The sequence below is a fragment of the Phasianus colchicus genome, chromosome 4, assembly GCF_987193195.1.
Source record: "Phasianus colchicus chromosome 4, bPhaCol1.hap1.1, whole genome shotgun sequence".
Lineage (NCBI taxonomy): Eukaryota > Metazoa > Chordata > Aves > Galliformes > Phasianidae > Phasianus > Phasianus colchicus.
In genome coordinates, this window is record NC_143439.1 from 60,580,835 (window position 1) to 60,602,880 (window position 22,046).

The following is a 22,046-nucleotide window of genomic DNA, read 5'->3' on the forward strand; positions in this document are numbered from 1 at the left end:
TTATCTTATCTTTGTTCAGCTAAAAGTCTCCTTAAGAGACACCTTCTCAAAAAAATTCTGTTATCTGCCTTGTTTTGATTAAAATGCCAAATGACTTCATTCACCATGGTATGTATCCACATTACCATAGATCAATGCATTAAACACTTGGCTATCTGGAATATTAGTATTACTCCCACCGTGCTCCTTTATTTTGTCTGTACTTTTCAATTCAACCTTCTGTTTTCATATTCTCTTTGACATTTCCCACAGTTCAATATCTGGACATCTCACAGTGCCTTACAGTTACACAAGTTAGATACAGACACAAACCCACTCTGAAGAGTATCATCCCAAATGCACACAGAGCAGATTTCACTCACTTTGTTCAGAATCTTCTTGAAAGTGTGTTCACTTCTTCTAGCCCTGCATGTGCTGCCAACTAACACTAGCTTCTTCCACATCTCTTCAGAGAGTGCTTCCTTGCTAATCCAAGGCATGCTCTCTCGCATTTTCTTCAGCTTGAACTTCCCTGCAGTTCTGATTACATTCTCTTTTCATCTTATTTCAAGTCTCCCATGAAAAAAAGAGTAATTATAATTGATTATTTATCTTTTTTCTTCCTATTTTTATTGTAATTTAATTTCAGCATAATAGAATTAGAGGTTTATCATAGCAATATCCATTCTCTATATCTGAGAAACATTCTTTGTTTGGAGTGAACAGTAGCTGTCATCTTTGAGCAATGACTTTCCTGACCACAGATGTGCAAAAGCCTACATAGCAAGCAGCCTAGCCTAGTGATTTTTAATGGTCTTTTTTGCAGGTCTGTTAACTACATATTGCAAAAACAGCGGCTCTTGCTGTGTTCAGTATGGAGAAGATTAACTCTTCGAAGCATTGGAATGGCAGCTTTGACCTGCATGAGGATGTCCAGAAAAAAGAGCTTGCTTCAGGAGCTGAGAGAGCAACATATGCTGCAGAAGGGCTCTTCAGCCTGTCAAGATGAAGATCAGTGGCAGCTACAGAAGGCAGTGGTAGGTACAGTATCCTGGAGGGTTTTGTCCAGAGTTCTTAAATGCCATTGTCTGGCATTAGAAGTAGCCACAGATCTCAAATATGAAAACATTCATGTTTCAAATAGAGAGAAAAAATCCTGTCAAAAATGCACCCCTCTTGACATAGTAGGTTCTTAAGTATTCCTTTCTAGTTTAAATTAGTTAAAATTCTCTAATACTTCATGCACAGTGTATAATTGACTCTACACAAGTTACTGCTTTATGGTAAGAGAAAGTCCTACTAACTCTTCTGGAGGTCATAATATGTGCTTCAAAATTCTTTTTTTGAATGTCAGAAGAAATTATCAATTTCCTTCAACAGACCTAGCAAGTTTTTATGTACTGTTGTCATTTTTCATTCTGTTTTCTTTATCCTCTGTCCATGAGACACTTAATATCTGTTCCCCTGACATCCTTCCAGATTCCTGTAGGTCAAGGTAGCAGGAGAAAGTTTAAGGATTATTATACTTTATATTCCCATAGGTCACTTTCATGTATGTTTGTCACTGTGTTTTGGGGGTTAATCTTTCTGGTTAATACTAGATCTTGTTGGTTATTCACTTACCTACAGTGGGTACTTAACTAGAACAACACTGCGTTGCTGAAGTCATCAGAAGACCCTTCCCAGCAGGCATCAGTATTAACCCCTGCTCAGTTCATCATTGCTGCCAGTCTGGATTGAACCCATCCAATACTTTGTATCTCTGTGCTCCATGTCATCACTGTGCAGTCAGTGCAGAGAGAATATTCTGCATGCCTCTAATTCTAATTGTCTTGACATGAATCCTAATTCTCCACTTTTGAGAGGATTAAGGAAATTCTGTCCCTGTTAAGTGTGAAAATCTCAAAATATTATTAACCTTTAGAAGAAGTAAAATGCAGTGAAGTACAAATGCATATGACATCATTCCTCTTGTTTCTGTATTTTTGTTCTTTCCATTGTTCCAACTCACTTAGATCCCACAGGGACAAGAATTGATGCAATTTCTGTGTTCCCTAGCAAAAATGAAATGCCCCCAGATACTACTGCTCTTTTGGACTGTATTCATTACAGCCTCTTTCCAAGGCCAGCTAAGACCAGTCTCACAAGGAAATGCTTAAATATATGCATATTATATCCTTGCTGCCAAAGAGTAAAGTCTATGTATGGAACTGTCAGAGAGAAAACAAATGTTAGGAATAGCCTCCAAAACTAAAACTGATATGTAGTGGGTTAAGGAAGAGGTTAGTTTACAGACACTCAATCAGAGTTTTAGACATACTGTGTTATTTTAACTAAATTTAATTTAATCTTATGCTTAAATTAATGTGAGAGTGTTATGTTAGTCTATTTGTTTCATAACATGACATTTTGGTCTTTTTTAAAAAAGAAAAACTGTTTAAAGACTTTATGACTGACTTAGAAATGTCAAAAACGTGCCTGAGCTCTAAATAAAGACGTTAAAATAACCAGCATTAATAGGGACATCATTTCTTTCCACAGATGAATGTGGGCAGAGCAGGTTCTTTTCCTGCTTGCAATTTTTATTTACAGGAGGGAATCAAATAGGAACTTTTAAATTCCTCAGAATAATTTAATTTTATTTAGTCTTAAATGAGAATATTAGTGTAAGAGGGAAATCTGCAACTCAATAGAAGGCAGTCTGTGGAAGACTGTAATACGCATGGGAAACAAAGAATAGGTTGTGCTGGTGAGCATGTCCTCTTGGGTGCTGAAGAGAGCCTAGAGTGAAAGTGGATTTGAAAAGTAGCATAGAAAATAGTGGTAAGGATGATTGAAAGCACTTAAGAGACTGGAACTCTTCAGCCTAAAAGAAATGTGAGTGTAATTGGTTTTAAAAGTGGCATACAGTTGTTTCTGATGTCTTTTTTTCTGATGAAAGAACAAGAGAACACCAAGCAAAGCTACTAGATTCCTACTTAAAAGCCACTTGATTTTTTCAAAATGAAAGAATATGTTGCTAAGCTGCAGAATTCATCATGAGGATACTACAGGTGCCAAGAGTGCCAGTGGTCTCTTCTTGCTATTAAATACTTAGCACGACTATACCTACTTTTTCTCAAAATTGTACAAGAAGCATAACTGTGTGCTTGCCTTGTTCCTGTGCTATTTATCAAGGTATCCACAGATGTCCCTTCCTGCAGTCAAGGTAGTTGAGCTTGACTGTTTTTGCGTAGAAGTAAGACCAAATGCAAAAGTATGAATATGAAAACTGGAATACATCACTTGGATATGACTGCTGGGACAGGTTACTGCTGTTATTGTACTTATGATGACAGAGGCAATAACCTTGGTGCCAAAAAAGGATATTAAGTAACTGAATATAAAATTATGCTGGAAATTAGATTAAGGATTAAAACAGTGATATTCTGAGTGGCTGTAGGACTTTCTTTTACAGTGATGCTGGCTAAAGTTGTGAGTACACTTGAATGGCAGTGTTTGCTAACATCTTGTCTAATTACCAGGAGTCTCACATTCTGGAAGAGGAAGAGAAACTTGAGGAAGAAACACAGCAAAACCATTTAGAATTTCACCAGCAGTTAGTAACAGAAATCCAAGAAGCTCTTCAGTTTCTTCAGCAACACATGGAGAAAGTGATTGGGCAGACATTGCTGCAGCATGTCAGACAGAAAGCTTCAAAAGAGAATTCAGATGATGAACAGGAGTTCAAGGTATGGAAGTGTTCAGTAGTAGCTTTCTTAAAAAATTGAGTTCTGCTTGGATAAATCAGAGGGCAACTCCAAATAAGCATTATCCTATGTCTAAAAGTATCAGCAGGACAGCATTACAATCTGTTTTAAAACTGAAGATAACTTGCAAACTATTTAAAGACTTAACACCTATGTCAAAGTACAGTATTTTTTAGTGACTCATTATAGCTGTCAAAAGAGTTTTTACTAAACCAAATCCCAGAACATTAAAACACTGAGAAAGTTTTTGTTGACAGAAAATCACAAAAATGAGAAAGAAATGGAGGTGGCAATCTATTGACAAAGATTTTAGAGTTAATTAATAGCATGCAGCTTAACAGCTTGATTCATAGATTAATAAAATGAAACTTAATTCATATATCAATAAAAACATTGCAAATATTTGAATTTTCCGCATAAAGAAAAATTGTATTAAATTTACACAAAAAAAATGATTTACTTTGCTGGTAGTTGGGTTTACAGGCAAAGAGGGCTATGAAGATTGAACAGTTAGAAAGGTAACTTCTCACATGTAGGTGAGGCACATAAGGATGAGGCCAGGCTCTTCTCAGTGGTGTCTAGTTATAGGACAAGGAGCAATAGCCTAAAATTTGAACAAAGGAAGTTCCATACAAACATGCAGAAGAACTTCAATATGGTAAGGGTGATGGAGCTCTGGAACAATTTGCCCAAAGAGGTTGTGGAGTCTTCTATGGAGAAACTCAAGACCTGTCTGGATGACCTATTCTGGACCTGCCTGTGCAATCTATTGTAGGGAACCTGCTTTAGAAAGGGGATTGGACTTAATGTCTCTTGAGGTTCCTTCAAACCGCTGAAGTTCTGTGATTAGAAAGATTGTACTGTAATTTTTCATGTTCCAGTATATCAGTTGGTCACATTTTTAAAGCACAAGATGCACAATCTTGTATGCGCATACAATATTAATTTTGGTCTTCAGTTTTAGACAGAACAAAACACCTAGTTTTTTACTTAGAAAATGAATTGTTATTTCTAATATGTAATACAGGAGAAACTGGTAGAAGCTGCTGTAGAAAGTGTATATGGGACCAGCAATAATATCAATAGACTGGTAGAAAACTACTATCAGCAAGTTGGAAAAATCACAGAAGATTATGAAGGGAAAAAACTTCAGCAATTGAAATCCTTACAAGGTATGTATGATATTGACAGCTATAAGATATTGTTGTGTTGGATTTTTTTAACAAATACTGATAGAGAGAGTGAAAAGAGTGTATGGCTGGAGCCTGCAAAGTAGATCTTCCTCTTAGAAGGGGTGAGATTTCTGTTTCCAGTTCCTGGCAGACAATCTGGTTTCTCTGAGATGCTTGCCTTCAATTTTAAGAAGGAGGTTCTTATATTCATTCCTTTTATGACTCAATAAAATGCTATTCTCTCTGAAATAGAGAAGATTCATGGGAGGATACAGAAAAAAGCCAATCATTCCCATCCTGAATATGAGCTACTGCATTGTTTCTTGCTGACACCCATAACACTTCCACAGTCTGTGAAACTGCTGGTGAGGTTTATGAACTCCTGGATCCCACAGATATAGACACTTTTTCCTGGAATTATTTCTAATTGTTCAGTCCCTTCAGGACAGGAAAGAAAGCAAGCTGTGATTATTGATTTCTTCTGCAAGCTCTCTCTCCTCTGGATGAAGACTGTTGGCATTAAATGAAGTTAGTAAGTTAGTAGAATGACAGAGGTTTCTAAGTATTTGAGACACATAGTGGACGAATGAAAGCTGTTTTCTAAAACCTATCAATTTTAAGTAGGATTGAGTATTTAACCAAAGAAGAGGATTTCTGAAGAGGAACAAACCTGCCCACATACTTTGGTAGGAAGGATTTGTGAGCTCCTGTTAATAGCTCACTGGTTATAGGAGGTTGAATCTGTTTTGCGGTGGCCTATTATGGACCTTGAAGCCTTAAAATTGGAAGCTGAAGTAACAGGCAAAATCTGTGCAGGGATGTTTGATGGCCTGTGTTTTAGACATTGGCAGCCAGCAAGGCAGTCAGTTATTTGTGTTCTCATTAAGTCTCTCTGATGATCTCTTTGACCTTGATTTAGCTGACTACAAACAGTCTAAAATTCCTTTGATTTGGGTTGGTTGCAACTCTCCTATGAAGAAAGGCTGAAGGAGTTGGACTAGTTTAGCTTGGCTCTTCTCCCCAGAGAAGGCTTTGGGGAGACTTCATTGTGGCCTTGCAGTACTTGAAGGGAGCTTACAAGCAGGAGAGGGACCAGCTTTTCACATGGTCTGATATCAATAGGACAAGGGAAAATGGCTTTAAACTGAAAAGGGTAGACTTAGTTTATATGTTAGGAAGAATTTTTTTGTTCAGAAGGTAGAAAGATGCTGGAACAGGTTGCTCAGAGAGGTTGTGGATGCCCCATCTCTGGAGGCATTCAAAGCAAGGTTGGATAGGGCCATGGGCAGCCTGATCTAGTCTATGGCAACCAGCCCATGGCAGAGAGGTTAGAACTAGATGATCTTCATGGTCCTCTCCAGTCTAAGCCATTCTGTGATAAGCAGGAATTAAAACTGAAGCCCACTGCTAAATACTTTGCTGATGTGAGCTGAGATGCCACTGTCATTACATACATGACTGTTTTTTTTACATTGGTGTTTTCATATTGCTGTTAACTCGTCTCCCACGTAGTCTGAAAGACCTGGAATACCAGTCACTAGAGACACAGAGAGTCTTCTGATCACTAATCTTTATATCATTTTTTCTCCTAGTGTTTGTGTGGATGTATCGTCTCAATGAATTGGCATTCCATGAACTATGAGAAAGAAAGTTGTGTGTGTAAGCAGCTATTGAAAGAGCACATTTTCTTTTCAACTGAAGGAAAATAAATTTCTCTCTCTCCTGCAGTATAAGCCTGCAGGCATGAGGGAAGATGAGAATATTTATGTTGGTAGTAAACACAAGAGTGTTTGAGATTTTTGGTCTAAGAGAAACTAAGCTGAAACTGAAAGCTTAAATGAACTAATACAGTGAAAAATATTGCAAAGATACATGTTCATGGTCTAACGTGGCCCTGTTTTTCAGTAACAGCAAGTAACTACTTCTGCTTTGTTGGTACTTCACGTATTAGGAGAGAGAAATAGGTCTAATAAGAGCTTTTGATGCTCTTGTACATGTAAGTTCTTTTTTAACCTAAGTCCAAATTTGTGATGCAGGCCCCATACCTTCCCTTTTCAGCTGTTGTATTGCCCCCAGAAGCACTGAAATTTTCCACTGTGATTCTTAACAGCTGGGCTAAGCCCTGTCAGCCAGCCAGGAGACAGGGCATACATGTTTCTTTACTTTTAGAAGGGCCTGTTCTGTTAGGAGATTTCCCAGCATGATTGCTACGCAGAGAGAGAGTGATTCCCCTCACCAAATACTGTGTCAGCCTCAGAGGCGCCTGCCATCCTCTCCCAGCATTCAGAACAAGTCATATGCTTCCCAGATGAATGTTAAGTAGCTTAATTTGTTATGTATACCCATCCATTTCTCTCTTTGTTTTAGAAAAATGCAGTGGTCCACAACAGTGGGTATGAGGAAAGCATATCCAGCAAATTGCTACCAGACAGGACTTTGAAGGCAAGGCTCAAGACCCCTCTCAGCAGATAAAGAAATTACTTACAGAGTGTGAGCGTCAGCAGAAGTACTGAAATTATTTCACCTTCAAGTGAAGGGAAGTGCAGTGTTAAGCATTCTCAGGCCTCAGAGTATTTGAGAGTTTTTTTGTCTGGCAATGTTTTCATAAAATTTCTCCTTCAAATTCACTGGGAATTCACTGACATTACCATCTCAGCTAAACAATGCACAACCTCATGTCTGATGGTACAAAAAATCACAGTGGCAGAGCAAGCATGTGTAATAAGTGCTTAAGATCTTCAAGGAGCGATGACTTTGGAAAGACTACCTAGAACAGGGATTAATTTGTACTGATGCAAAACATGGATTGTCTGATTGCCAGAACTCAGAGTTTGTAATTGTGAGCAGCAGATTTTACAAAAATTCTATTCTATTTCAGTAGAAAGAAGTGAAAGGTACAGACTTAGGAAGAAAGAAGAGAATGAACAAGCACTGAAAGAAAAACAGACCAAAGGGATCCTGAATGTATCATCCACAGTCCACCAAAGGTAAGAGCAAGCAGAAGCACTGCTGGCTGTTTAAATGTTTTGACTTAAGCAGATTTATATCAGTGTCTAGTTGAATAAATGTTTTAGATTTACGTTTAATATTTTGTCTTCAATGGAAAAGAAGCATCTGTTGCCAAATTTTTCTACCCATTGATCTCAAAGAATTGCTTTCTTATTAAATAGAACTTTTGGTACTCATTAATTACAGACTAAAGAACTATATATAGAGACAGTTTGGAAAGACAGAATGAAAAGCAATGCCAAAACATACACCAAATTTTAAAAGAAATTCAGTGTAAATGTGGAATGGGAATTGCTGTTGTCCAATTAATTATATTCCATCTTTTCTGCTTTAAATATAAAAAGTACATATTAATTTGCTGTTGAGTAAATATATCCCATAATGAAGATAACATTTTTGAAAGATGAATAATATTCAAAATGGCAAGAGGATTTCATTGAATGTCTTTGATGACTGAGATTGTTTGCACAAAATTTAGGCTTGAACGCTTCAGATGTTAATTAGATAAAAATATTTTTTAATATATTATTGATTTTATGGAGTTTAGACTGGACAAAAAGCACTGTAAATCCAAAGAATTAATTGTCATAAAAATCTATATTATAAAGGTATAAGTCTGCAGCTCTTGCAAAATGATATGCACATAATATATATTTTGTAATTAATTTACTTCTTTATTCATTATTATCCAAAGTAACACTGCATGTGCAATTTTGACATTGTAAAGTGGTTAATTCATTTTTAAACATTCTGCTACTTCCTGTTTTTCATCCTTGTTTGAATAAGTGTAGAAATAAATTCATCTAGGAAAGGGCTTCAGAAAATATGTTAGATGTTCATTATCAAGCCCATCACTTATTCTGACACGTAAATTCCCTTCGATTTTTTCATCCAAAATCTATTCTACTAGTTCAAAATAAAATATAATTAAATTGGACTGCATTCAGTTAGAAAATAGGGTATTAAAGATGCAACTATTTTGCATCTAAGTTGATCTCATAACTACTAGTCAAAACTCAGTTTCATGTTGCCATTATAATTTTTTTTTAGGAAATCCCAAATTCTTCCAGGATGTTAAATCAATGACAGAATTTCCATTATCTAATTCCTTTTATACTCAGTGGAAATTTTTATTTGCTTTTGCCCTTGGAAGGTTGAAAGTGTGAGTTCAAAGAGCAAATTTTGTAAGGTAACCTTCTGTAAGCGTTGACCATTACGACAGAAACTGCATTGTGTGGAGATGTCAGAAACAATTTGTGTTATCTCCTTCCCCAAGGAATGCGATGAGTGATTGACAGTTTTGCTTCAAGGTAGGCCAGGCAAGAGAGCAGGAGACTTACAGATTTAGCAAAGTTGCAGCCATTCAGATTATACTATATTAATACTAATCTTTTACCAGCAAAATAAAACAAGTGAAGAATATAGTTGTCAATGCTCCCAACACCAGGTTTCTAATTATCATGTTTCTGGCTCAGTGTCAACCTGATACTAAAAAGCTCTGAATGAAATGGCAAATTCTTAATCCCTTATCCTCATACCTGATCCTCTAACAGCTTGTCTCTTTGGCATGCAGATAGCAAAATTAACTTAATTCATTGCAGAAAACATAGAATGGTTTTGAAAAAAGACTTCAAAATTAGAGCTGAGCTCCAGGCATGGACAAACCTAAATGCTGCAGTTCCAGCCTTAGAAAGGAGCTTGTGTACTGTGGTGACCCAAGGCACGTTGTTAAAATAGGGAAAACTAATTAAAAATCTGCAGCAAAATTGTTTCTCACAGCAGAAACTGAATGATATTGATAGCTGAAACTGCTAATCAGCCTTTTTACAAAATCTTCTGATTGCACTTCACCAGCATTGTATTCCTCTCTTGAATTGAGGGAAACTGCTTTAGCAGGGGGTTGGACTAGATGATCTCCAGAGGTCTTTTCCAACCCCTATGATTTTGTGATCCTGAACAACATGGCCACTTTCAAATTTCCCTCTACCAGAATGGTGCTGCAGCAGAAGAAGGTTCTGACTCAATTTGAACTGCACCAACAAATTCGTCTGGAGTTTCTGAAACAGAAGCTGCTGGGATTGCATCACCTACAAAGTGAGATGGAGAATCAGCTGAAGGTAAATCAGGATAACATGACTCACCAACCTGAATCAGTCAGTGACAAAGCGTCTGTTGTTCCACTCATTGGTTGACAGGTCGTAAGGGTCTTTTTGCTGTCCCAGTTGAGATTAGTGCAGAGATTCACCGTTGAAGCTCAGGAACCAGTAACACAGGCAGGCAGTTAACAGCCTGAAACTATTTCCTATAAAGAGAACCTGGAAAATGAGGGACATATTATATTCTTTATCTTACTTGTTGATGATTCTGCGTCATGTCTATTGCAAGTTCAGGCTTATTTTTTGGTTACTTGAACATTTTTGTCTAATCAAATGGAGTCTGTTCAACCTCCTTACTAGTACATCAGTGTGCTTGAGTTCACAGCCAAGACAAGGCGGGTGAGGCTCAAATGCCACGTATATGTGACTAGCCAGGCTTCACAGCACATCTCCTGCTCTTCATCAGATGCTCTCAGCATGTTTGTGTCAAGTGCTGTTAAAGGGAAGCCATACCATATTGTTTCCCATGCTTCTGCAATAACATGAATGCTTTTGTCACACCATATGTAGGATAACATAACCCAGAATCAAACCATTTGTTGTTAACTGACTGCTGCTTTATCCTCATGTGCAGGAAGCAGAATGGGACTTCATTACTGAGTTGGCTGCACTGGCTCGAGTTCCTGTCACTGTGAAGAAGCAGCTGTCCAAAAGAAGCAAGCCAGCAGGTTGGTACAATCCAGGAGTCTTAAAAAACACACAGTTCCACTTACTCTGTTCAGTATGGTGCAGTATGTCACAACAGAGTTTTGGGGAAAGATTTTTTTTCATCATATGAGGTAATTGGGATATAGAAAAAAAGTACAGTGAGCTTCCGTGGTCATCCAGCTTGCTGGTGCCTGAATTACAAATAAATGTGTCTGTTCCCACTCCAAAGCTGCCCCTTAACCAATAAGTACCATGAGGTAAAGCTTTACCTTGCACAAACTCAATTTTTTTTCACATCTTTATGATGTACTTTAAAGGACTCTGTTTACCTTGTTCACTACATTTTTGGGAGGAGAGCAGGGCTGAATCGCTCAGCCTTCACTTGGTAGAATGGAAGAATGGAAGAATCAGCCTTCCCACACACATACTCAAAAGTAAAATCTTATTTAACTGGAAAACTTGAAATATTTATATGAATCTACTGCACTTTTAGCAGATTAGACTCATCCGTTATTCAAGAGACACTTTCAGTGGTTGCCCCTCATAGAAACATAAATCAGTGTACAGCAAATTTAAAAGTTGAAGTCCACTCTGTGAGCATTTACAATAAAAAAGTATATTCTAGGCTCACATAAAGTGGGGCGATTTTTTTGCCATAATAATTTATCTGTGTAAAGTGTTACTATGTTAGAAATTGCTGTAGAGGTTTTTTGTTTGTTTGTTTTGCTTTGCTTTTAGTTTTTTGGTTTCTTGGGGTTTTTTTGTTTGTTTGGGGTTTTTTTGCTTGAGAATAAAAAGTTCTAATATCTGTGATTTTTTTAGTTTTTAATTCATGTCTTTGGTAATTCAGGGGAAAAAACAAACTCAAACTCAAAAAGAGGGACTTTAAAGTCTCCAGAATCGGAAGACAAAGATGATTCTTACGAAAATATTCAAGAGCCCCTCAGACTGAATTCCAGTTTGTGCAGGTACAGTATAGGCTAAAAAAATGCATTGTAAAAAAACTATTTACACAAAATAGTACAACATCTACTTTGAAAGCAGGTATGCCAATCAAAACCAAAATATAACACCTACACTAGCAAATCTTTGACACTTGTTTCTCACATGTACTTGACAATTGTTTTTCTTTTATCCTTTTCTAAATTAGGAAAATCATCGGAGTTTGCTTGTCTGTGCTGTTACGGATCTTATCAATAACTTTGATTTTAAGCAGATAAATGAGAAATACTCTTTCCAAATTTCCTTTAGTTAGACTTTTAAAAACCTGAGCCACAGACAGCATAAATCAGCACAGACCATTGAACCCAATGGAACTAAGTTGACTTGTAGCAACCGAAATATGGTCTGAGGTATTTAGGCTTTCAACTACCACTTTATTTCTTCAACAAAGGCAAGCGCCAGTCTTTGGCTGATGAGGGTAGCGGTTCCAACAATGATTTTCTTGATAGATGTTTCAGTTGGCTTATGCTGGGGTGCTAACTAGAGGAGAAGAAACGGCTACAAACCTGAAAGATGCCAGCTGATTACTACGGGCAGATCAAACCAGCCAGCTGGTCGCTGGGGCTTGATATATTGAGCAGAGAAAATCCTGTTGACAGGCAAAGCAAACAGTTAGTTCTCAGAGCCACAGGCCTTTGGGGGAAAGTATTTATCCCCTGAGTGACCTCAGCCTGGGACTGACTTCAGGAGATGGCTCCTTTCCCCGATGGCATCAACTCTTTTCACACACTCCTTTCCCACAGCCAACAAGGGATACGCGTGTAGGGAACAGGGACACTACAAAGGAACATTTATCTTTATGCAACTTTGTTTTGGCAGCCTCAACAGAGGCAGCTGAAACCAGCGAGTGCAGCAGTTATAATCATAGAGCAAGTGCTCTCAAAATGAATTTAGTTTAAGAGAGAACAGTAGCCTTTGAAAAACCTAGTCTCCAGTTTTGTTTTATTTCTCTCGTTTATTTCTTTCAGAGAAAGGTCAGAGAGGCCACACGAAGGGGAGACTGAACCAAGGAAAAACACAAAGATGCTAAAAAAAAGAGGCAACAGGTAGTCGAAGTATTTATATGAGCTGTCTGAACACAGAGTACCAAAGCATTCTTCTGGGAGATCTCAGCAGCTATAAATACTCACTGAGCTGGTTTAGTGAGGAACAATGAAGAACATCAATAATAACCGAGAAATCTTCTTTAGCTACAGACTGAGAATCAATCCCAACATTCTCACTTAGCCTTGGCAAGGGGAAACAAAGAATTCTTTAAGCTCTTCCAGACGGTGTGGGAAACATGAAGGGGAGATAGTTTTAAATGAGGAATATACCTGAGGAAAATGCAGAACCAATCCACCCTAGACTGCTGAGGTCAGGACATCGCAGTAAGGTTTCATTGTAATGTTGATGTTTTGAGCCTGAAATGTGCTGGATTTGGTCTCAGTATTTGTGGTCACTGCTTTGGACTAACAGAAATAGGTAGAAATTTAAAGACTAGGTAAAGAGACTTCAGGTTCTATTGGTAAATTGAAAGATTAAATTTGTCTTTCCCTTGTTTTATTTTAATGCTTCCAAGGTAAGGTATGCTTTAAAATTTGTACAAAGATTTTTGTAAATCTATTTCCCATTGTTTATCTCAGATTTTTGATTATTTTTTAGAAAGACTGAGACAAATCTCATCCACTGTTTCATTTTCTTATATTTCATTTTATATTCTAATTCCTTAAGTAAACTCTTTTGTTTTCAGTGCACTTTGTTGTTCTCATTACATTCCATATGGGAATTTTTCTTGTCATGCAAAGCAGCTCTTTCTCCCTGGCTGCACAGAGCACCTGTATCTTGTAATAAATTGCCCTACTTAAGTGGTCTTACAGCTTTTGTGAAATAGAAGTTTTCTGCCTTCTTAAAATTAACATATATTTTCCTAACTAAAGGGCTGTCCTTTGGCACTCGATGTAAAACACTACATCAGCAAAGCAGTTTACCTCGGATAAAAGTGCCGCCACACAAATGACTTTACTGGGCACGTTACACACAATTGTTAAATTGTTAATTTTCACTTCAGTCATTATCAAAATCTTTTTCTCTGTATTATACTACTTCAAGCATTAGATTCTGCTGTTTCAGCAATCATTTTCCATGGTCCCTCTGCCTTACTGATGGAGACATTTTAATTGCCCGTTTGATGTGATTTATCTTCAAATGGATGCAGCCTGTTTCCTTCTGTTTGAATACCATAATTCTTCAGTGTACTCTGTACACATAGCAAGAAGGAAGCTTTTAATAATAGAGTTGATTATGTTGTGAAGATACTGTTTTAAACCATGCAGTGTAGCAGAGGCTCCAGTCACAGGCAGAATGCAGCAGTCTACCCGGATGCACTGTGTGATTCATTCCACTAGGCAGGGCTTGCGTTGCTTTCTCTCTGTCTTATCCCAAAAGCAGGGCAGCAGTGCCCTCTCCCGGGCAGCCCTTGGGGTTTCGTCCCCTTGCTGTTGGAGGGCAGCAGTTGCTTGCCGAGGAGAGTCCCCAGCCCACCTCCTCTCAGTCCCTGAAGGTGAGACCCAGCCAACCAGGGCTGTGTCTCTGCCTGCTTTCTGTCCTCCTTTCTCTGGGCTCTCTGCAAAGTGCCCTTTTTCCTATTCTCTCACCAAGTCACCTTGCTTCATGACAAATAAAAATCAAGTGTTACTAACTTCAGTCATTTTGCATTACACCCCTGATTCATTGCCTTGGTAAAAGTCCTGTACAGATTTCATGCATGGCATGGCACTCCCAATAGTTTTCCATAAGTGATGCAGGTATTGAACAAGAAGGAGCATCATAGAATCATAGAATATCCCAAGTTGGAAGGGGCTTATAAGGATCATCGAGTCTAACTCCTGCCTCCATGCAGGTCTCACAGTTTGTGAGAGATCTTCATTTGGCCGAGAAACAAGTGTAGCAACACCAAGTTGATCTCACAACAGTTCATTTAAGCTCTGTATATTATATTTTTCAACTTTAGCCATTATTAACAGTCTTGAGCTGTCTCTAGATGCTGAAGGTCATAAAATCATAGAATCAAAGAAGTTGGAAAAGAGCATTAAGATCATCTAGTCCAACCATCAACCCATCACTACCATATCCGCTAAACCACATCCCTCGGTGCCATATCTACATGTTTTTTGGACACCTCCAAGGACAGTGACTCCACCACCTCCCTGAGCAGTCTGTTCCAATGTCTCAGCATTTCTTCAGAGAATAAATTTTTCCTAATATCCAACCTGAATCTCTCCAGGTGCAACTTAAAGCCATTTCTGGTCAGGAGGAAAATATCTTTGCCACCAACAGGTTATTCAAAGAGGATGCAGAAAAACTTCTGTACTTTGAGGGTGACTGCACTGAAACAGGCTGCCCAGAGAGCTTGTGGAGTCTCCTCCTCTGAGGACAGTCAAAAGCCACCTGGATGCTTTCCTATGTGACCTACTTAGGGAACAGCATTAGCAGGGGGTTGGACTGGATGATCTCCATACGTCCCTACAAGTCTGTGATTCTGTTATATCCATCCTTGAATAGTTTCAGCACCCAGCTAGACAAGGTCCTAAGCAACCAATTTTAACTTGGAAGTTAGCCCTGCTTGAAATAGGCTGGACTAGCTGACCTCCAGCTATATGAGTCTCAATGTGAGTCTCATGTACCTTCCTACTGATCTGTTACCGAGTTTTTTAGTGTTTTTTTCTCCGTTTTGTATCTTTCCTATGTTTAAGGGGCAGTAGAAATAGCTTGTGACCCAGGGATTGTGCCTGGAGAGTCTGTGGGAGATGGCTGAGCAGTTCTGCCAGCTGAGGGCAGTCTCCAGCATAATGGATGTCAGATAGGGGAAAATGGAAATACAGCTCAAAACACCTGCTTTGTAGTGTACAGCTCTTTTAGTTTATACAGAAAAGGCTCATAAGAAGCTTTGATCATGCTTTATAGATACTCACAGAAGTGCTGCCAAAAAATGCAAGGAAAAAGCACACCTTTTTTTCTCCCTAACATTAATGCTAACAGCTATTAAAACAGCTCAGCCTCATTCATAGTTTTAAGACAAGTTTCAGCCCTGCTACATATTTTTAGTTTGACAGTTCACAAAGCATGAAAGCAACTTCAAACTACAAGAATAAAGCAAGGAGATAACTGCTCCCATGCACATGCTCAGACACTGAGCATTGACCAGCTCAGTGTTTCTACAAGGGAGCACATACCAGTATAGGTTCCTATTCTGCACTCGTATTTAGGATCAGAAATGAATTCATTTCTGTTTGCTACAGTTTTATTCTTTTCAAGGATAGGTTAGCAACACATAGGATGGGGCATTGCTGTGAAATAGGCCTTGGGATGGTGAAAGATGCACCACTTACCTTGTTTAAAGCCCCCAGAAGAACACCACGTGTAGCTAGCTCTCTGATGGTGTATTGCAGTAACATCCCTCACCAGGATGGGGACCATGAAGCAAGTTCCCTGTACTCAGAAATAAAGAAGATATCTTTAAATTACATGCAGGAAGCAGTGCTTATCTAGGGTGGAGAGACCCAGGCACAGCATGGGCTCAGTGCAGGTTGTCCCTAAGCAGCAGCACTGGAGTGTGGCCAGGCTGTGGGAGCTTCTGAACATGACGGACCTGCTAGCACATTTCTCCTCGGAGAAATCCCAGAATTACACTGGCCTGACGAGCACAGTGTTGTTCACATAGAACCACTGATCCATGAAGTGCTTCAAACACCTGTAGGTATATTTATTCACAGATACTTTAACAAGAAGAAACATTAACAACAGTGGAATTTGACCCTTATACACAAAGGGTTCTTTGGTTTAGGACTATCTTTTGCACATAGAAAAGTGGAATCTGTCAGTACTAGTTACACAGCAGTTCCTTCTCTCACCTCTAACAAGAAAAGCCTTGTAGACTGAATACTACGCAAGCCTAGGGATAAGAGTATTCTCTAGGCAATAGGAAACATGAATTTGAATTCTTGGCATGGAGAGTCAAATATTTTTTTACAAGCACAATATTTATATTTGCTGTTGATGAAAGGCTTTTTTTTTTTTCTTTTATTTTGGAAACAGAATCAATTCAGATCACTTTAGGCTGAATTGTGGTGTTTCTTCATAAGTTCAGATTAAAGCCAAAGCAAAAAGAATAGCTGGCTATTCAGACCAGCCCTGATGCCAGGCTTCAGACCAAGCTGACAGAAATAGTTTTGTAGGTTGTGATTTGTTCTCTGGTAATACTGGAGGTGACAGCATGCTGGCTTCAGGATACAATGACAGGCTTCAGGTAGGCTGTACTCCAAAACTTTCATGTCCCACATGCACCTGACATGCACCACACACCCTGTGCCAACAGCTTGTTGCTGCATGGAAAGGATAGACCAGCAATAAGTGGTCAAGTATCACAACCAGATAAAATCATTCCAGTGGCACTGTGCTGCCACTGTACTTTTCCTATTGCAGTTAGGTAGTGTAGGAAAGGGCAAAGTGGCACAAGGCCAGTGGGTGGTTGGCAGCAGCTTTGCCAACCTGCTCACTTTCATAGCACCCATCCTCCACTGTAGCTCACACTTCCCACATCTGCAACACAATCAGACAACTAAAAAGTGACAAAAAATGTTTCTTCTACAGAGTCTGTGAGAGAACCAGAAAAACAGAGTGAAAGCATTTCTACAGCTCTCATAGAAAGAGGTCGTATAAGTCCATTTTTCTCACCTTTTCTGGATCATGTCTTGTTCATGGCAAGCTTGTCCAAGCTCAGATCAGCACAGAGCGCACCAAGAAAATCAATGCCAAGCCATATACAGCTTAGGTGAAACTGGAGCATTTCTTATTGGTTTTCTACTACAGATGAAGATGATGGCAATCAACTACTAAAGATCTTGGGAGAAAGCTAATTTAAGTCTCCCTTGGCCAAAATTGAGACAGCTGCAAGATAAATGGTAAAGTATATTTTTTACAGCAAACTCTTATTTAAGACAGATTAGATCATGCTATGGTATGCATATGCAGAAATTTATACTTAGATGTCCCTTATCTAAGGTGTTTCCTTCTTTCACATGATGCCAACCTAAAAGACAATTTCTCATGAGTTTCTCCACCCAAAATTTTCCATCATTGAGCAACAGCACCAGAAAGCAGAGGAAGACACTTATCCATCAATTAATTTCCTTTATTTCACAAGCTTTGAATTCAGAAATAGAACCACGACTAGTAGATCTTGATACGGTAGAGTAAGTAAAAATGCATGTGATTACAAAGGAAAAACTTTGTACAAAAAACTTTAAAAATCCGACGGCAACTTGAATTATCTGTAAGTACCAAAAAACTCATGCAGAAGGAGAGCACTACTGCCCAGGTGGAGAAATCCCTGCAGGGGTGGCAATGGCATTGGTTTGTATAAAGTATGGCGCTGTCTAAAATGGAAACGATGAAGACACAGACTTGGAACGTACTGAGTGGGTACAGACAGGTGCTACGGAGACCATTTGTCATTTAGTTATCCTGATGATTTTCTGTGTCCGAGAGAAGTGCTTTGTGGGTTTATAATAAATTAAAGATAAAACAGAAGCTGCCTATACTACTCTACTGCAGACTTTCAAGATGGCCATTTTCTTCCTTCATAGGTGTTTTTAGTGGTGGTTATCAAATACAGACATTAATCTTGGCATTGCGTCTAGTCAATTGTTGGCAACGTGTTCTATAGGGACTCACTCACAGAATGCAACTTGCATAAATAACTCAGTAACATGCATTAACTATTCTAATACAGCAAAAGGGTGCAAAGGAACCATCATTCAGTTACGAGACAAAGCTAAAACCTGTGGTCACTAAAGGGGCAATGGAAGCACCATGCTTTAAGGTGACTATGGCATGAAAGCACAATTGTGAGGCAAGTAGTTCCAAGCAAACACACCACACTATTATCACCTCTTTCTATACAAATTAAAAAAAAAATAAAATTAAAAAAAAAAGGACATTTTGTTTTTTATTTCCATTAGTACCAAGTAAAACTGTGGGTTCAGTAACACAGATATTGAAGGGAATGTACGTTATTCCCATGATCCTTCCTCCTCGTGTTTCTGTCCATCACCATTTTTCAGCCAAGACTGGTAATATTAGAACGACCACCAGGAGGTGCCACGATGCGATGTCCAGTGCGGCGGGGGTTGTTGTCATCTATCTGAGCTCCTGCAACAAGAGGAACGCAGAAAACAAGGCTATGAAAAGGGCAAAATCAAATCATCAGCGGTGATGTTTTACATGATATTCCAGCTATGCTTCCTTCACATCACCATCAGCTGATTTCTCCTGAGCCAGGCCCCTGCCTGAAGTGCTAAAGAGACCTTCAAAGGTGCCTGTGCCCAGCTTTGGTCATCTTCAATAAGAAATGCAGGCATAAATGTTTGGGATCAGACTGATCATAGATGCTCGTCCTACATGGGAAATTGTCTTCCACTGATCTGAGAAAGAGTCCAAGTAGGGATAACCACCTGGATTCCCTTCACAAGATCAGATCCTGACAGAAAATATTGTTCTTTTATTAGGAAAGAAAATCATGAATGTGCAGAATGGCTTTATCAAACCTGCCTCATTCATTCAAAATACCTGTCCCTGCAGGGTCCATGGATTAACAGCACAGTAAATCTGATGTTAGTGATCACAAATGCACATGAAAGGGAGCACTGATCTGATGTAAACTCATTCCCACTGCAAACTGCATTTTAAAATGTTGGAAGATTAAGTTTGTGACAGCAAGCTTTCTACCAGGCTAAATATTGTGTGAACACACTCAGCTTCTTAAAGGCAAAAAAAGACTACTAAAAAATTGTCAGATCATTTTAAATGCTATTGCAGTCTCTGGCTCAGTCACATGTAAGGTGCCTGACTGGGATCAAATGGCACATGGTAATACACAGGTCCAGCAACAGACTCAGAAACCACAGCTTCACATGCTTTTCAAAATCCTTCTATTATTTTTTATTGTTACAGATCAAACTTTTAAGCTTTTTTTTTCCTTTATATAGATATACATATTTCTGTATGCTCACCATGGGCCCAAGTGTACACGGAAATATACACTTCAACTCACTTAGAAGGATTTTTTAAAATACTTGCTCTCCTTAGGCTTTTTTCTACAAGTTTTAATTTCTAAAGAGAGGATTTGTCAGGAATGAAAATGCCACCATCTCTCCCAGTGGGGGAGAAAATCCTGTGACTTTCCTAACAACATCATGAAGAGCTACTTATTTACCACTTGGGCTGCAGACTTTTGAAGGATAGCAATTTTACACGCTTGTAATTATCTTCAAATGACAAGAATTATTTCCAACAACCCCAAAGGATGATTTTCCAGTCTATTTCTTATGCACCATGGAAAATATTTTGGGCACCAAGAGTAAAGAGACATGAAAAAGTATAATCTGCAGCATATTAATAAATAGTGCACATGGTTTGGAGACCGTGGGCAAGGACAACTGAGGTTCTCACATCTAGCAGCTTCTGTCAGTACTGTAAGAAGGACACCCGAGGTGTCTGAGCCACGTGAATCACACCCACATGCTACTGACCAGCAATGGGCCACACTCATATCAACCACAGACCTCTGCTAACTGCACGATGTTAGGTAAATAATACTAACAGTCTGCAGCAGAAAAGTATTTTAAATTACAAACATTCTGAATATTTGGTGATTTGTTAAATAATCCTAAGGAAAGAATGCATATGAACATATTTCTTTATATATGTTCCTATGTGCATATATGTTGTTTTTTCTTTCATATTACATTAAAGAGGCAATTATTGTAATTGAAATTTATCACCAATAATCCATACTCAAGGCTTTAAAGGCTTTTCTAATGAGTTGGGTTGACTTACCTGATAAGCTAAAATTAGACTGATGGAGGTTTCTGATTGGTGGGGGCTGGTTTTTGGCAGGGGAGGATTTAGTTGAGGGTGCAGGAGTTGCATATTTTGGCGTAGCAGGGATTTCATACACAGGCCCATCATACATTCCTCTGGAGACTCCTTGCAGTCCTCCCACCTAAAGCAGGATCAGAATAAAACCAGACACTGAATGCTCTGATAATGCTCCCTAATGACACTCCTACTGATACACAGAGGCCACTGGGCACAGTGGGGTCTCTGTATCTTGGCCTATGGTTCCTATGAGGAATATGAGAAAAGAGAATTGTAAGAATTTCGCTGGCCTTACAAAGACAGAAATCTAGGAAATGTATGTTTAAGAAAACAGCTCCAATTTTCAGGAAGTCTCCAGCCACTGGATTTCAGAATCCAAAGTTTATCCAAAGGATTAGAAATCTAAGGCTTATATGATTACTGTTTCAGAACCATTTCCCCAGTGGGTTTACAGTGGAATTCAAATGCCATGTAGGAAAGCCACACTGTTCACAGGAGTCTGCTTACAGAAATCAATGCCTTTTCCTTGTTTTGGGGAATTCAACATCAGGCTCAGAAGAACATTGCAAGCTGAGCCAACATTAATGCCCAGAAGGAAGCAGCTGCTCACAGCAGTGAATCTACTTTCCAAGGCTCCACAAAGGCAGGGATTTGTACTGCTATCCCTATATTCCAGGAGGTCTTCCCCGTGCCAGTTACAGCTCTGCAGGCCCTTCTGTGATGTGTTCATCTATCTTCTCTTGTGCAGTGATATAGCTACAGAAGATAATGGTGGCTGATATCACTGAGTTTTTCAAAATGTTTTCAATTAGTAAAATTTGATGTTGGGAAAAGAGACACAGATACGGGATTGCTCTCACTTCCTCTCCGCAGGCAGCAGAGGGAGCTGGAAGTGCAAAAATGTCAGTGCCTCACTTGGTTCCTGCGCACACCCTTCCCAATGTATGTATAATCACAGGTCTTTCCCAAATCCAGTCCCATTGCTAGATGCAAGTTACTTCACCCAGTTACTTTTGTGCAAATCTCTGCTATGAAAAACTACACTATGATACTTGTTTTGGAGATGTAGTTTTCACTATTTAAATAAAACATCATCACTCTATACTGCACTCCCATGTGCTAAACCCTTGAAAGGCAAATGTGAAGAAAAGGCCCAGATCATCTAACTCAACAATGTAAAAAAGAAAATTAACCACTTGGTATTCTGCAAAACTCTTATGCAAATACATTTTATTTTTATGGTGTTTTTCTCCTTAGAAGAGCAGACTTTCTGTCTTTCATAGCTTGACAGAATTTATATAAAAATGCTGAAAGACTATCAACTTGCTTGTCGGTTTAATTTCAACAATGGCTATCCTTGCAGGGAATGGCACACACTTATTTGAAGAAAATAAATCTTTTAGTAATTTTTT

General features: G+C 38.7%; 2 protein-coding genes across 6 annotated transcripts in view; one reads left to right on the plus strand and one right to left on the minus strand.

Annotated features, from left to right (window-relative positions):
* EVC (EvC ciliary complex subunit 1) overlaps nt 1-14,458 on the plus strand; it is a 53,368-nt gene extending 38,910 nt beyond the window's left edge. The window contains exons 14-21 of one of the 4 annotated variants that reach the window (XM_090139666.1): nt 806-1,016; nt 3,504-3,710; nt 4,756-4,900; nt 7,782-7,887; nt 9,900-10,026; nt 10,640-10,733; nt 11,564-11,681; nt 12,684-14,458. In XM_090139666.1, the coding sequence (XP_089995792.1) occupies nt 806-1,016; nt 3,504-3,710; nt 4,756-4,900; nt 7,782-7,887; nt 9,900-10,026; nt 10,640-10,733; nt 11,564-11,681; nt 12,684-12,765 (1,090 nt within the window). In that variant the 3' untranslated portion in view covers nt 12,766-14,458. Of the gene's footprint in view, nt 1-805; nt 1,017-3,503; nt 3,711-4,755; nt 4,901-7,267; nt 7,733-7,778; nt 7,888-9,899; nt 10,027-10,639; nt 10,734-11,563; nt 11,682-12,683 lie in introns of those variants that run through there. The other 3 variants (XM_031588366.2, XM_090139667.1, XM_090139668.1) reach the window with 3 other exon arrangements.
* A 3,621-nt stretch (nt 14,459-18,079) lies between these two features.
* The window catches only part of CRMP1 (collapsin response mediator protein 1), a 43,468-nt gene continuing 39,501 nt past the window's right edge, over nt 18,080-22,046 (minus strand). For both annotated transcript variants that reach the window (XM_031588362.2, XM_031588363.2), the window contains exons 13-14: nt 20,593-20,758; nt 18,080-18,906 (exon numbers count right to left, since the gene is read on the minus strand). In XM_031588362.2, the coding sequence (XP_031444222.1) occupies nt 18,815-18,906; nt 20,593-20,758 (258 nt within the window). In that variant the 3' untranslated portion in view covers nt 18,080-18,814. The remainder of the gene's footprint in view (nt 18,907-20,592; nt 20,759-22,046) is intronic.